We start from the raw sequence: 17,392 nt of genomic DNA, 5'->3' as shown, positions 1-17,392 counted from the left end.
GAGGAAATATTTGATAAGCAAAGCTGGAAAAAATGATTAAGTTGGATTCCCACCTCTCGCCATATATAAAAATCAGCTTTCAAATGGATTAAAGACTTTAATGTAAATCAACACTTAGAAAACTCTTAGTATAAAATATTGGTAAATAGATTTTAGTCCTTGGCTTATATAGAAAGACAAGACACAAAGTGTTTTCTATAAAACAGTTGATAAATTTGATGACGTTTAAAATTTCAGTTTACTGTATTTTTCAGTTCTAGAATTTTGTTTGGTTCCTTTTCCAATAGTTTCAAGTACTCTACTAAACTCTCAATATTGTCTTTAACTCCTTACATTTATTAAGTGTAGTTATTTTAAATCATGTATCTGAAAACTTCATTATTTGGAACCTTTGTGGTCTGTTTCTATAGTCTGTTGTTTTTCTTTTCTTTAAAAAAAAATTACTTTGTCTCTTCTTATGCCTGCTTATTTAAAATAGAATACCAGTCATCCTATATGCAAAGTTGTTTAGGTCCAGGGTGTTTTCTCCCTTCAGAAGACTTTCTTGTGGTGGGTGGCTTGTCACACTAGCAGTCCCAGATCATCTAAAATTAGTGAATGATTTAGGTGAGGTCTGGTATCTCTGCATCCAGTTCACCCTTACTCCTAGGGTATAGCTCCTCCAGAGCCCCAACCAAAGCACTGGGCATTTATCAGATTCTCCATCCTTAGCAGACCCTGAACTCCTTTATTTTTTGCCTGTAGTCTATTGAGAGTTCAACTTGGTTTCTCATCGTCTTAGCTACCTCTTACAAAATTGGCAAGCTATATCTGGAAAAAAGAGTCCTCTTATTCTGAACTTACCTCTCTGGGTTTCTGTGATATTGTGATTTATAATAAATATATCTTCATTCCCATTCCTGGTTTATTAACGAGTTTATTTTTCTTTTATGTGCTATTTTAAAGATTTTAAATAAACTTTTCTTGAGGTCTCATTTACATACAGTAGGATCCACCCAGATATATGTAACACCACCACAATCAAGATAAGGAATATTTCTACTACTGCCACTATTAACTACAAAATTTCGTTGTTCACTTCCCGGTCAATTCCCTCTCCCATCTCTGGCTCCAGTCAGCTATTAATTTGCTTTCTGTTGCCATCAATTAATCTTTTCTAGAATTTTCATATAAATGGATCATGTGGTATATATTTTACATCTAGTTCCTTTTGCTCACATAATGTTTTCGAGATGCGTACATTTTTGCGTATATATCCATAGTTCTTTTTTATTGTATAGCTGTCACAGTTTATCCATTCACATAGGTTTGTTTTTAAACTTGTCAGTTTATTTTTGTGTTTATTGATTACTCATCTTTGGAATTGGGAAACACTAATGTCTTCACCTCTAAATTTATAATGCTATAAAAAATTATTTTGAAGAGGTAGATCTCTCATTGCATACCTAATTGTGCCAGGAGAGTATGCTGCTGTGGTACAGGTGTTTGTATCATAACATTTGACCTTTTAGTTGTACAAATATGTTTTTGTAGGCTCTTTGAAATGCTAGGCTTAAGATTGCTGACAATGGAATAATTTTTAATGTTGTGATAGCTACTGAGTGTAGTTTAAAAAAAAAACAGTCAAAAGTACATATGGAGGTTCCTTAAAAAACTAAAAATAGAACTACCATATGACCCAGCAATCCCACTGCTGGGCATATACCCTGAGAAAACCATAATTCAAAACGAGTCATGTACCAAAATGTTAAGTATGGAAACACAAAAGACCCCAAATAGCCAAAGCAATCTTGAGAACGAAAAACGGAGCTGGAGGAATCAGGCTTCCTGACTTCAGACTATACTACAAAGCTACAGTAATCAAGACAGTATGGTACTGGCACAAAAACAGAAATATAGATCAATGGAACAGGATAGAAAGCCCAGAGGTAAACCCACACACATATGGTCACCTAATCTTTGATAAAGGAGGCAGGAACGTACAGCGGAGAAAGGACAGACTCTTCAATAAGTGGTGCTGGGAAAACTGGACAGGTACATGTAAAAGTATGAGATTAGAACACTCCCTAACACCATACACAAAAATAAGCTCAAAATGGATTAAAGACCTAAATGTAAGGCCAGAAACTATCAAACTCTTAGAGGAAAACATAGGCAGGACACTGTATGACATAAATCACAGCAAGATCCTTTTTGACCCACTTCCTAGAGAAATGGAAATAAAAACAAAAATAAACAAATGGGGGCTTCCCTGGTGGCGCAGTGGTTGAGAGTCCGCCTGCTGATGCAGAGGACGCAGGTTCGTGCCCCGGTCCGGGAGGATCCCACGTGCCACGGAGTGGCTGGGTCTGTGGGCCATGGCCACTGGGCCTGCGCATCCGGAGCCTGTGCTCTGCAGCGGGAGGGGCCGTGGTAGTGAGAGGCCCACGTACCACAAAAAAATTAAAAAAAAATAGAAAAATGGGACCTAATGAAACTTCAAAGCTTTTGCACAGAAAGGAAACCATAAACAAGACCAAAAGACAACCCTCAGAATGGGAGAAAATATTTGCAAATGAAGCAACTGACAAAGGATTAATCCCCAAAATTTACAAGCAGCTCATGCAGCTCAATAACAAAAAACCAAACAACCCAATCCAAAAATGGGCAGAAGACCTAAATAGACATTTCTCCAAAGAAGATATACAGATTGCCAACAAACACATGAAAGAATGCTCAACATCATTAATCATTAGAGAAATGCAAATCAAAACTACAATGAGATATCATCTCACACCAGTCAGAATGGCCATCATCAAAAAATCTAGAAACAATAAATGCTGGAGAGAGTGTGGAGAAAAGGAAACACTCTTGCACTGCTGGTGGGAATGTGAATTGGTACAGCCACTATGGAGAACAGTATGGAGGTTCCTTAAAAAACTACAAATAGAACTACCATATGACCCAGCAATCCCACTACTGGGCATATACCCTGAGAAAACCATAATTCAAAAAGAGTCATGTACCAAAATGTTCATTGCAGCTCTATTTACAATAGCCAGGAGATGGAAGCAACCTAAGTGTCCATCATCGGATGAATGGATAAAGAAGATGTGGCACATATATACAATGGAATATTACTCAGCCATAAAAAGAAACGAAGCTGAGTTATTTGTAATGAGGTGGATGGACCTAGAGTCTGTCATACAGAGTGAAGTAAGTCAGAAAGATAAAGACAAATACTGTATGCTAACACATATATATGGAATTTAAGAAAAAAAATGTCATGAAGAACCTAGGGGTAAGACGGGAATAAAGACACAGACCTACTGGAGAACGGACTTGAGGATATGGGGAGGGGGAAGGGTGAGCTGTGACAAAGCGAGAGAGAGGCATGGACATATATACACTACCAAATGTAAAATGGATAGCTAGTGGGAAGCAGCCGCATAGCACAGGGAGATCAGCTCTGTGCTTTGTGACCGCCTGGAGGGGTGGGATAGGGAGGATGGGAGGGAGGGAGACGCAAGAGGGAAGAGATATGGGAAGATATGTATATGTATAACTGATTCACTTTGTTATAAAGCAGAAACTAACACACCATTGTAAAGCAATTATACCCCAATAAAGATGTTAAAAAAAAAAAAAGATGATGTGGCACATATATACAATGGAATATTACTCAGCCATAAAAAGAAACGAAGTTGAGTTATTTGTAGTGAGGTGGATGGACCTAGAGTCTGTCATACAGAGTGAAGTAAGTCAGAAAGAGAAAGACAAATACCGTATACTAATACATATATATGGAATCTAAGGGAAAAAAATGTCATGAAGAACCTAGGGATAAGATGGGAATAAAGACACAGACCTACTAGAGAATGGACTTGAGGATATGGGGAGGGGGAAGGGTGAGCTGTGACAAAGCGAGAGAGAGGCATGGACATATATACACTACCAAATGTAAAATGGATAGCTAGTGGGAAGCAGCCGCATAGCACAGGGAGATCGGCTTGGTGCTTTGTGACAGCCTAGAGGGGTGGGATAAGGGAGGGTGGGAAGGAGGGAGACGCGAGAGGGAGGAGATATGGGAACATATGTGTATGTGTAACTGATTCACTTTGTTATAAAGCAGAAACTAACACCATTGTAAAGCAATTATATTCCAATAAAGATATAAAAAAAGATGTTAAAAGAAGATAAATAAATAAATGTATGTATGTATGTATGTATGTAATAGGACTAAATACTGCAAGTAAAAGATCAATATTATCAGACTAGATTTAAAAAAAAAAAGGTACATTGTCATTTTTATTAGTTATTGCTAATTGTAAAGAATTGGGGTTTTGGCCTTCCGTGTTGGCACAGTGGTTAAGAATCCGCCTGCCCATGCAGGGGACACGGGTTCGAGCCCTGGTCTGGGAAGATCCCACATGCCGCAGAGCAGCTAAGCCTGTGTGCCACAACTACTGAGCCTGCGCTCTAGAGCCCACGAACCACTACTGAGCCCGCGTGCCACAACTACTGAAGCCCGCGTGCCTAGAGCCCATGCTCCACAACAAGAGAAGCCACTGAAATGAGAAGCCCGCACACCGCAACGAAGAGTGGCCCCCACTCGCTGCAACTAGAGAAAGCCTGTGTGCAGCAATGAAAACCCAACACAGCCAAAAATAAATAAATTAATTAATTTAAAAAAAAAAGAATTGGGGTTTTAACTGTTTTCAAACTTAGTGTTTCAAATTTCAATACTTTCTGAAAACTAAAAATGTTCATATAATTTAATATGTGTATTTCATGCTTTTTAAAAATACGGCTATGTTAGTTATGGTTGATTGCTGCACCTTATAGTATCTTTGAAAAGGCAGTAATATTCTCCTTTGGAACTGGATTTCTTTTAAATAGCAATTTAACAAACTGTCATTATATTCTGTAATAAAGAATGTTTAAAAACTTTTTTTTCAGAACTGTAAAATTTTCCTGCTGTAGCTTTTTTTTTTTTTTTTTAAGCAAACCTAGTTTGCACATAAAATTTCTTATGGAAACTAGCTGACTTACCTCCTCTAGTATCCTCTTGGTATTTAATCCCTAAAATATTGATCTGAGTTTTTGTAGATATTCCTGTGTATGTCATTTTTATGCAAAACATATGTAAAATTTTCTAATAGAGTTCAGTTTTTAAGAGCATAGGCTCTGGATTCAGTGGCCTGAGTTTGAATTCTTCTGTGCCACTTCTTAGCTGTGAAATGTTGGACAAGTAATTTAATTTAATTTTTTTTTTTTTTTAGTAAATTAATTTATTTTGGCTGCGTTGCTGCATGAGGGCTTTCTCTAGTTGCGGCGAGCGGGGGCTACTCTTCGTTGTGGTGCACGGGCTTCTCATTGCAATGGCTTCTCTTGTTGTGGAGCACAGGCTCAAGGCTCAGTAGTAGTGGCTCGCAGGCTCTAGAGCGCAGGCTCAGTAGTTTGGCTCATGGGCTTAGTTGCTCCGCAGCATGTGGGATCTCCCCAGACCAGGGATCAAACCTGTGTTTCTTGCATTGGCAGGCAGATTCTTAACCACTGCGCCACCTGGGAAGTCCCAATTTCATTTCTTTAAAATCAGTTCCTCATCTGTAAAATGGAGTAATTCTTATATAGATTTTGGAGATAATTTACAGAGTCCTTAATACATGACTGGACTAAATACATATTTGTTGAATTAATGAATGAATGCCTATTCTCTATTGTGTATAACCTGCAACCATTTTTGTAAAAATTTGATTTATGTCAAGTTTGGATTCTGCTCTAAATTTCACATGACTGGGGTAGTTACTTCCTGACCATGGTCATAACTTAACAAATTATGTTGGATAGTGACTATATGATGAAAAGGTTAAAAAGCAGTCTTGAGATTATGTACCATTCTATTTTTGTTAGGACAGATTTGGATGCTACTGAAGGTTATAGGCTATATTGGGCAGGGAGGAGGCCTTAGCAGGATTTTAGTTCTATGTGACTATTCTGTATTCTTAAAAATATATATACTTTTCAGTCTCTGAGCAAGAGCTGCTTGATATTGAAGACTGTGACCTCAATGTCGTGAGATTATGTTTTCAAGTTTTCCTCCCTGACGAACGTGGTAATTTGACAACTGCTCTACGTCCTATTGTCTCTAACCCAATTTATGACAACCGTAAGTAATTTATTTTCTTGTATTTGTAGGCTTAGCTCTTTAAAATGATTTTTTAAAGTTTTTTTATAATTAGAAAAAGTGTTCATTATAGGAAAAATTCAAACATTACGGGGTAGACGTTATTTATCTGAAGTAGATAATGAGGAGAGTAAACCTCCTATACATCTCATTCTCCAAAGATATTTCACCGGCTTCTTCTTCATATATATACAAATACCTCATTTCATCATCATCACCATCATTCACACAATATATTTTTGGCAACTTTTTGAAAAATCGTCATTGATTTTTTTTTTTTAACTTTTTTTTTTCTCCTCTTAGCAACGTATCTTGAACCTCTTTACCTTTCAGGTACCTTATTCTTTTCGGTAGCTGCATATTTCCGTATATCATAATTTTACTAAATCATTACCCTATTACAAGACATTTGGTTTGTTTCCTTCTCAGTTCTTTTCTTTTTGCTTTAGCAAATTGTTTTGCAGTAAATATCCCACATGTGCATATCTTGTGCAAATGTCTCTAGCATAAATTTGTAGAAATGTTGGCAAATGCTAGATCAAAGGATATGGATATTTATAGTGTTAAAAGATTATGAAATTGCCCTCAAATATTTGTGTTTGTATGCTCTTATATATGCACCCACCAGTGGTGTATGACTATACCAGTTTTACATGTAGAAGGATAGTGGGACATAGAACTATAAAGGTAAATCAGAATATCCTCATCATGGAGAGCTTTGAATGCCAGGGAATTATTGGAATAATGTTGACCAGATAATAGGAAGCATGAAAACTGCATTGCCACAGGGTTATGGTCATGATTTAAAAAGACTAATCTGATGACAGTGTATAGGATGGATAGGACGAATCAGAATTTAGAAGCAAGGAGATTTAATTAGAGGACATGTCATTGCCTAGAAATGAAGTCATAACACTCTAAACCAGGGGACAGATGTGGATAATTAAGGTATTGAGTGCCCTTAATTTATTTATACTCTAAAGCTTTTATCTATCCTGTAAGTTGTTTTCCTAAAATTCTCCATCAGAAAGGAATAAGACATATTACTAAGGTAGCAACCCATTAAAAATATCCTTTATATTTAGGTGCTCCTAATACTGCAGAACTAAGGATCTGTCGTGTAAACAAGAACTGTGGAAGTGTCAGAGGAGGAGATGAAATATTTCTACTCTGTGACAAAGTTCAGAAAGGTATTTTGTTGTTGTTGTTTTGTTTGTTTCATTGAATTCAGAATATATTTTAGATTGATAGATACATTTTACTTTCTTTTCCCATTGTTACTTGCTTTCGTATTCACTAGATGACATAGAAGTTCGGTTTGTGTTGAACGATTGGGAAGCAAAAGGTATCTTTTCACAAGCTGATGTACACCGTCAAGTAGCCATTGTTTTCAAGACTCCACCATATTGCAAAGCTATAACGGAACCGGTAACAGTAAAAATGCAGTTGCGAAGACCTTCTGACCAGGAAGTTAGTGAATCTATGGATTTTAGATATCTGCCAGACGAAAAAGGTATGACTTTTTCATGGTAATGTTTTATATATTTCTTGAAGTTAGTCCTGCTAAGAACATTTTCTTGTAAGATACACTTGAATACAGTTGTGTTTATTCATAATTTATGTTTCTTTTCCTGAAAGTTTTTGGTTGATTTTTGACTGATCTTTGTGATCTTTGAATCTCTTCCTTAGGAAAGGTATCTGGAATAATTTCAAAGTATTCTAAACTGTTTATCAAAATTTGTTTTACATTTGAGATTCTATTTTGGTCCTTATTGTGCCCTCTTGATAGATGGCATACTTGCCACTCAGAAAGTGGTCTCCATTTTGGTCCTTATCTGCCATTATTGTATTAATTGACATTGGTGACTTGTAGGTGTTATAAGAAAACAAGATGAATATTATAAACTATTTTTTACTAAGAAAAATATCCTTTATTACTGACTTGGGATGTAGTTTGTGACACTTATAAATCCATCTTATGTACATTTATTTAAAGCATTTTCTATGTAGGAGTAAAACATCTGTATATTTATTAAAGGAGAGGAAGCATAATCCCATGATGAATTACGTTTTCTCGGTTTCTTTCTAACCAGATACATATGGCAATAAAGCAAAGAAACAAAAAACAACTCTCCTTTTCCAGAAACTGTGGCAGGATTGTGGTAAGAATATTTTGTCATTGTTGTTTTTAATAAATTTATTTATTTATTTTTGGCTGCATTTGTCTTCGTTGCTGCCCGCGGGCTTTCTCTAGTTGCGGCGAGTGGGGGCTACTCTTCGTTGCAATGCGCGGGCTTCTCATTGCAATGGCTTCTCTTGTTGCAGAGCACAGCCTCTAGGTGCACGGGCTTCAGTAGTTGTGGCACGCAGGCTCAGTAGTTGCGGCTCGTGGGCTCTAGAGCGCAGGCTCCGTAGTCGTGGTGCATGGGCTTATTTCCTCCACGGCATGTGGGATCTTCCCAGACCAGGGCTTGAACCTGTGTCCCCTGCCTTGGCAGGTGGATTCTTCACCACCGCTCCACTAGGGAGGTCCCTGAACATTTTGGATTGATTTGTATTTAAGTAAATTTGTTTTGTTTTGTTTTGTTTTGCTTTATTCAGTTTTTCAAATTTTAACTGATATACTGTTGTTTTTCAAATTACATTTAATAATGGAAAAAATTTATCATAGGAGTTAATTTTCCTGAAAGACCTAGACCTAGTCCCCTAGGATCAACTGGAGAAGGAAGATTCATCAAAAAAGGTATTTTATTCCCTATAGAGTATTCCTTGTGATTAGAGAGACCAGTGCTTTGCACAGTATATTGGAATTGCATTCTTAGGAATGAAAACTGCCTCTTTGATTTATTCCACTCCTACATATTTTTTATGCTATGAATATTGAATGAATTGATCTCAGCTTCCGAAAGACCTGTTGGCAACTATGATTATGTTTTGGGGATTTATTGTTTGAGAAATTACATTTCATTCATATGGTGGTAATTTTACTAATTACAGTGTGTCGTGGAAGAAATGATTTCGATCTGGCCAGTTGCCTATCTTTATTTATTTATTTGTAAAGTTTTACTGGAACATAGCTCATTTGATTGCATATTGTCTATGACTGCTTTTCTTGTACTATAGCAGCAGAGTTGAGTAGTTCCAACAGAGGTTATATGGCCCACAAAGTCTAAAATATTTGCTCTCTGGCCCTTTATGGAAAAAAAAGTTGCCAAATTCTGGTTTAGATCATTCAACCAGGGTTAATTAGAAGTCTTTTTTTCTTTTTACATTCTTAAATCAGAGCTTTTTCTTGGTTTAATATGTACAGCAGTCATATAACATGTAAATAAATACAGACTCGTTCATTTTTTTTCTGACTGGGAATTTTGTAGTACCTTAGAGTGAGTAGTATCTTAATATAGCTTGGAAATTTATGTAGATTTTTAAGTCATCCCTAATGAATGTTTCCTCCATCCCTCCATATTCTCCTAAAGAGGAGAATATGAAATGATTTTGAATATTTAGAGGCCCATTAACTGAAATTCTGATATTTATCTTTTACATTTCAAAAATACCTTTATAGGGCCTCAGAAGCTAGATTTCCACATTTAACTGGAGTGAAATTTTCAATGCCAAAGTAACTTACCAAAATTATTTTATAGGTATTTGTAAAACAATTAGTATTAAAGAATTCAATTTTGGACTCGTAATAATTTTTAGTGCTATTTAACATTTCTATTTGAAGTGTTACATTGGTTTCCTTTAAAATTTTTTATGTGTTTATGTAATTTTAATTTAGAAGTAATGCTTTTTATAATTTTGTTCATTTCCGTTTTGTACAAATACATTTCCTCCCCCACAGAACCAGTCTTGTTTTCGCATGGTGCAGTTTTGACAGAAACGTCCGGGCCAGTTTCAAGTCAAGCAGAATCCTACTATTCCTCATCTGCGCCCATCTCCAGTGCATTGCCACATCATGCTTCGGCCATACCCACAATGGTACCTCAGCCTTCTTCAAGCTGGTCATCAGTGGCCCACGCCACCTCACGTTCAGTCAATACAAATTCACTGAGTAGTTTTTCGACAGGGACGCTTTCCTCTAATTCACAAGTTATCCCACCATTCCTGGAAATGTCTGTTGTGAGTGATTTGAATGTGTCTAATGCTTGCATTTATAACAATACTAATGACATAGGCAGAATGGAAGCATCATCCGTGTCACCAGCTGACTTATATGGTATTTCTGATGCCAGCATGCTGCCTAATTGCCCTGTGAACATGATAACGCCCAGTAATGACAGCATGAGGGAGACTGATAATCCAAGACTTGTGAGCATGAATCTTGAAAATCCTGCCTGTACTTCAGTGTTAGACCCAAGAGACTTAAGACAGCTCCATCAGATGTCCTCTTCCAGGATGTCAGCAGTCGCCAGTTCTAGTACTACTGCTTTTGTTTCACAGTCAGAGGCATTTGAGGGATCTGACTTTAATTGTGCAGATAACAGTATGATAAATGAGTCAGGACCATCAAACGGTACTAATCCAAACAGTCATAGTTTTGTTCAAAATAGTCAGTATTCAGGTATTGGCAGTATGCAGAATGAACAATTGAGTGACTCATTTGCATTCGAATTTTTTCAGGTTAACTTGTAAGATATAAATGGTGATTGAAGAATTAAATCCCTTTAAAGGTAACCCTTTTGATATTACCTTTATAAATACAACATTATATATTTCTCTAAGACTATACTACAGTATATCGTGGACCCTTGAACAACACGGGTTTGAACTGTGCGGGCAGGTCCAGTTAATACTCACATTTTCTTCACTAAATATGTAGTGCAGTACTACACGATTTGAGGTTGGTTGAATTCATGGATGCAGAAGACATCCATGGAGACAGAGGGCCGACTGTACGGTTTTTTTTTTTTTTTTTGGTGGTACGCGGGCCTCTCACTGTTGTGGCCTCTCCCGTTGCGGAGCACAGGCTCCGGACGCGCAGGGTCAGCGGCCGTGGCTCATGGGCCCAGCCGCTCCGCGGCATGTGGGATCTTCCCGGACCGGGGCACGAACCCGTGTCCCCTGCATCGGCAGGCAGACTCTCAACCACTGCGCCACCAGGGAAGCCCGAGTGTACAGTTTTAAACACAGAGTTTTCACTGCACGGAGCGTCTGCACCCCAACCCCCGTGTTGTTCAAGGGTCAACTGTAAGTATAACTTCAGGTATGTAGGGGATTCCTCTAACAGGCAGTCTTGTCTTGGGAGCTTCTTGTTTTGCTGGCAGAGAATTTGTTGGGATATAAAAGATGAATGCTCAGTGCTTGAAGCTGCAGCTAAAAGAGAAGGATGAACTCATTTCCCAACTTCAGGAAGAGTTAGAAAAAGTCCAGCATTTACAGAAGACTTTTGCTTCAAAAGTAGATTAATCCACACAGACTGAACTCCTAGGCTATGATGCATTGTGGAATCCTACATACAAAGAAAATTTATGTAAACCAGTGTATGATGAATCTGTGACATGTTAAATACTGAATAAAATCAATTTTTCCATTAAAAAAATCCAACTTTGGGTATGTAGAATACAAAGTTGGAAAGTCATAAAAGGAAAATTCCAAAATAGAAATTTAAAAGAGCTTTACTGTTTCTTCTTTTGAAACATGTGATCTGATACTGTGTGTGGTGGGAATTCTAGCATGAGAATCCTGCCACATTTTCCCAGGACAGACTGAGGAGAACAATAGAGCAAGCCTTCAGTTTTTCCAGCTACATCGTTTTATACTTCTTTTATAATGTATTAATGTATTCTTAGTTAAATGAATTAACTGATATTTGCTTTTAAGCAAATTTAAGGTAAAACCTGTAATGGCTATGTCATTGGAAAAATTAATTCCTTATTATTTTTGAGGCCAATGGGCCAAGGTGACCCCTAAGGGGTTTTCTGAGGCTTTCTGGAGTTTCTTAGATTTACATGTAAATCAAAATTTCTTTAAAATGTTAAGTTGGGCAGCAGGCAGTTGAAGTAAGCTTTCAAGGTATGGGAGTTCCCTACATTTTGAAGTATTTAGATCCATACCTGTAAAATTGCTTATGATTTTAACTTTACATCCATGTTTTTAAGAGGAAGAAGTTTTCTTGGACCTGTCCTCTTTGTTATGTGTCTGAACTCACTGTGATCTCATCCAATTTCATGCTGTCAACTCCCAAATGTTACCCCTAGCTTAGACCCACCCCTTGAACTCCAGTCTTGGAGCTTATGTGTGTGTGTAAAACTGCTTATTTGACATCTCTACATAGAGATGTAATTAAAGCTCAAACTCAACACATCCAGAGCTGAGTTCTTGATCTTCCCTCCCAAACTTGCTTATCCTTCAGTCTTCCTCAACTCAATAAATGGCAATGCCATGTTTCCAGTTGCTCAGGTCCCAAACAATGGAGTCATCTTTGCTTCTTTTTTTTCTTTTATCTCTCATATCCAATCCATCAGCAAATCTGGTAGGCCCTACCTTCAAAATATATCTTAAGCTGCCCACCTCTTTTGACCTCTGATATTAACATCCTATTCCAGACCACCATCATCTCTTGCATAGATTGAATTATAGCCTCCAAAACTCTCTTCATACTTGTGCTCCTGCCGTCTGTTCTCCCTGAAGTAGCCACAGTGATTATTTTTAAAAGAAATAAAATCATATTCACTTGCTCAAAACCATCCAGTGGCTCGCCATCTCACTTAAAGACCAAAATCCTTAAAATTAGCGGGCCCACACTCCCTCTCTTACCCTCATTCACTACCATTTTCCCCTTCTCATTCAGCTCCAGGCACTCTAGCCTCAATGCTCCTCTTCAAAAACACTGAGGACACTCCTGCCTCAGACCCTTTGTACCTCCCTGGTGGTGCAGTGGTTAGGAATCTGCCTGCCAATGCAGGGGACATGGGTTTGAGCCCTGGTCCGGGAAGATCCCACATGCCACAGAGCAGATAACCCCGTGAGCCACAACTACTAAGCCTGCATGCCTAGAGCCCGTGCTCCACAACAAGGGAACTAGTTGTAAAATAAACTCAGTTGTATGTGTACCTCATGCCTTACATCCTTCAGTCTCACTCAACTGTTATTTGATCAAGGCCTTCCATAACTATATATACATTGACACTCCATGTCTCCCCTCCTTTACATTTGTCCATAGCACTTATCATGATCTGACTTTACTGTTTGTTTGTTTATATTTGTTTTCCCATACTGGAATATAAGCTCCGTGAGGGCAAAGTTTTGTGTTTTTGTTGAATCCCACATTTGTAGAACAGTGTCTGCTTCCTGTTATGCACTCAGTAAATATTTACTGAACATTCAAAGTACTACTAATAGAACTTCGGTTTTTGAAAGAAAGAATAGCTTTAATTATTAGATGTTTATGATTTTTATAGTTCTGCTTCATGTGACATTGAGTTTATTATATCAGAATCATGTACATTCAGGTTGATGACTAATAATGGTGACCCAAATTGTTTGAAAGCAAAGTAATCCCAGTGGCAAAATGACTGTAGAATTTGGACAGTAATCTTAATTGTGATGGAATCATCATGATGCTAAGTAACTTGCTAAAGATAAAGACCTAGTTTATTTTACAGCTAGAATGTACGTAAATGTTGAGCATATTTCTAGCTAGAAACAATGTGTCTTTTCACTTATGTGTAGTATCCAACCAAACCATAAATTTACTGGAACGATTAAAGCTAGCCAATTTTGTCAAAATGGGGAATGTGTGAATGTCATAAAAATTAAAATTCTGAGTTGAATGTTTCTGGGAAATGAGAAGGAGAGCATGATAAGACTTGGGGTCAGAATAGTCTGGAAAGAAAAAGATTAAAGACACCTAACTATCATTAATATTTCTTAGAAATTATGATTTCAAAAAGAAATACTTCTGTTGTATAACTTTAAAAATCATAAGCATATAACATACTTTAGTAGAACTTACCAGGGAGAAAAAACATGAAGGCATTTCTTCCCTGTTCAAAATATGTACCCAATACTCAGCCATAAAAAGAAACGAAATTGAGCTATTTGTAATGAGGTGGATAGACCTAGAGTCGGTCATACAGAGTGAAGTAAGTCAGAAAGAAAAAGACAAATACCGTATGCTAACACATATATATGGAATTTAAGAAGAAAAAAAAAATGTCATGAAGAACCTAGGGGTAAGACAGGAATAAAGACACAGACCTACTGGAGAACAGACTTGAGGATATGGGGAGGGGGAAGGGTGAGCTGTGACAGGGCGAGAGAGAGTCATGGACATATACACACTAACAAACGTAAGGTAGATAGCTATTGGGAAGCAGCCGCATGGCACAGGGATATGAGCTTGGTGCTTTGTGACCGCCTGGAGGGGTGGGATAGGGAGGGTGGGAGGGAGGGAGATGCAAGAGGGAAGAGATATGGGAACATATGTATATGTATAACTGATTCACTTTGTTATAAAGCAGAAACTAACACACCATTGTAAAGCAATTATACCCCAATAAAGATGTAAAAAAAAAAAAATTCATAGCAAAAAAAAAAAAATGTACCCAAGATATCTCCAGATAGTAGCTTATAGATGGTGAACTTTTTTTTTTTTAATACAGAATCCTATAATTTTGTAGTAACTAGCACTTAGCTTAAACACCGACTGTTAGGCTATCTAAATGGATACTTTAAATTAAACAACTGACTTGTTTTTGCGGGGTTATTTTTCTATGTAAGTTGAATCAAGGTCCGGCTACGTTTGTGTTCAGAGTATTTCCAAAGGATTTTTCATTTTTCAGGTGCTATTTACTGATCACAGATTTTATCTTATAATTTTAAAAAATTGGTAACCTGCTTCTTTTTCTCTAAATGTATTTATACTTTCATCTGTTCTTTTATCACCCTACTTTTAGTTTTGAGGAGATTACCTCTTGCTTCCTAAACTCTACTTGTATACTGGATCCCTCTTCCTTCTCTCCCATCTTGTTTCTGTATCCTCATATTACCATTTAGTGCTTTTCTCGTATAAACACGGTAACTGTTTTCTCTAGCCTAAAAGAGAAAGGAGAAACACCTTTCCTACCACTATCGTGCTCCTTCCCTTCACATCCAGACTTACAAAATGCTTTCAGCCTCCATTTCCTCACTTCCCAGCCATTCTTTAGCCTATCTCTTTTATCTCCTACTATTTTCTTATGATTTTCTGGGAAAAGTGACCAGAGACACCCACCCTTGTCAAATCTAGTGTCTTTTTATCAGTCCTCACTCTGCTTGACCTATCCATAACCTATCCTCTCGACCACTCCCTCTTCAGATACTCTCTCTGAGGTTGACTTTCTTTCCAGAGTCTCATCCCCAGCGCTCAGTTGGTGCTACTTTTTTCCCCTGGGTTACCTCATCAGTGCTCAGAAGAAAGCTTCAGCTTTCTCTTACGATACCTGAATGTCTTTATAAACTGGCTGCTCCTGTTGCATTCTCTACTTTCATTAATGGCATTACCATTTACCCTACCATCCAAGATATTTAATAGGAGCCTCAAAATCGTATTTTATTCTCTTTCGTCCTCACACTCAAAGAGTTATCAAGTCCTTTTGGGTCTGCCTCCTGAAAATCTCTTGTATTTGTCCTTTCTTCATTCCTGCTGCTTTCTTAGTTTAGGCCTTCATTCTTTTTCCCTAACAAGACTCTTTTCCGTATTGCCCCAGTTAAAAATAATACCCCTTCTTCCATACACTGTATTGCATAGTTAGCATTCCTTGAAGACTCTCTCAGGCCACTAGGCCTCCATGCCTTTCGCATGTTGTCCACTTTGCCTCTGCTCTTGACCTCCACAGCAAGCAGCCTTCACGATGGGGCTTCTCTGTGAAGTTTGGTCCTAGCTGAGGCACAGCTTTACACATACCCACCCTACTGCAGAACTCCTCACTGAACTATACAGTTATATGAAATTTCTCTCGTTCACCTTTGGAACTCCATCACTTAGCGCAATGCCTGGCACAGTTGGTGCTGAATAAATGGTAGTGCTGATAGAGAGGGAAGGGTGAAATTGACATAGGTGTGATTATAAAAAATGTGGACAAGGATATGGTTTTTAAAGGGAAAGGTATTTAACCTGGCAGGAAAAGCCGCGATGCCAAGATTACCAGGCTTGTGACGTACTTTACCCTGTGCCTCCTGTAGTGTCAACTGTATTGCGTAGAAATTTTACAGTTACTAGGACTGTTTCATATCTCTGACCTTACTCCTCCTCTCTCTGTGTGGCAGGTTTAATCTCAGTTCCCCTCTGGTGCATTCCCTCAGCACCTTACCCTTGCACAGAAACTCCAGTATTCATGTGATCAGTCACATTTTTGAATGTCTAATGTGCAAAGCACCATGTTAGGAGCTAGAAATGACACAGAGGTGAATGAGACAAAGTCTTGCTCTCAAAGATGTCAGTCTTTTTCTTTGGAGGGATAACATATAGTAAAGTGCATAACGTGGACTAATTTTAAATTTGCAGCTTGATGAATTTTTACTTATGTAAATAATCATTTCCAGCTCCCCAGAAGTTTCCTTCATGCCCCTTGCCAATCTACCTACTCCTCAAAACCACTATTCTGATTTCTGTCATCAGAACCTACTATCTTAATGGCCTTTTACATTGGTAACTGGGCTTCCCTACTCAAAACCTTAGTGAACAAAAACAGCTGGGTTGTCAATTTCTAACCTAATGCTTCAGAAAAACTAATTATACTGTCCATGTTAAGAGAGACTTAGAATTGGTGGTCCAGTCTGCCTAGTAGCTCCAAATAATTTCTTCTATCATTAATTGATTTATTGAGGGATTTAAAAACTTACTGTATGATGTTAAATAGCATGGAGAAATGGAAAGAGTAATTTTTAGTCAGAACATCTGGGTTTGAATCTTCAGCTCTGCCACTTAGAAGTCATTTAATATTTAGTAGATCACACTTTCTATGGGCCTGTCTCTTCAGATATAAAATGCAGATAATTCCCAGCATACTTAACTCACAAGGTGTGTTGTATTAAATAAAATAATGCATAAGAAGAAACACTGTAAATTTTATAATGCAAATCAAATATTGTTAGTAAATCAACATATGCATATATCCTATGGCCCTGATAATCTCTAATCCAAACACTCCTTCCAGTTCACAGAGTGACAGATCACTATGGATTAGATTCTTTAGTAAGAACCCTGGAATGACTTCCTCTTTAGAGTGGCTAGCTATTGCC

General features: G+C 37.7%; 1 protein-coding gene across 2 annotated transcripts in view; it reads left to right on the top strand.

The window, feature by feature from the left end:
• REL (REL proto-oncogene, NF-kB subunit) overlaps positions 1-12,014 on the top strand; it is a 35,934-nt gene extending 23,920 nt beyond the window's left edge. For both annotated transcript variants that reach the window (XM_060168788.1, XM_060168787.1), the window contains 6 exons: positions 6,008-6,148; positions 7,252-7,356; positions 7,467-7,679; positions 8,260-8,328; positions 8,838-8,909; positions 10,011-12,014. In XM_060168788.1, coding sequence (XP_060024771.1) covers positions 6,008-6,148; positions 7,252-7,356; positions 7,467-7,679; positions 8,260-8,328; positions 8,838-8,909; positions 10,011-10,801 — 1,391 coding nt within the window. In that variant the 3' untranslated portion in view covers positions 10,802-12,014. The remainder of the gene's footprint in view (positions 1-6,007; positions 6,149-7,251; positions 7,357-7,466; positions 7,680-8,259; positions 8,329-8,837; positions 8,910-10,010) is intronic.
• The last annotated feature ends 5,378 nt before the right edge of the window (positions 12,015-17,392 follow it).

Source organism: Lagenorhynchus albirostris, chromosome 13 (genome assembly GCF_949774975.1).
Source record: "Lagenorhynchus albirostris chromosome 13, mLagAlb1.1, whole genome shotgun sequence".
Taxonomy (NCBI): domain Eukaryota; kingdom Metazoa; phylum Chordata; class Mammalia; order Artiodactyla; family Delphinidae; genus Lagenorhynchus; species Lagenorhynchus albirostris.
This window is presented reverse-complemented; position numbering and strand designations above follow the sequence as displayed.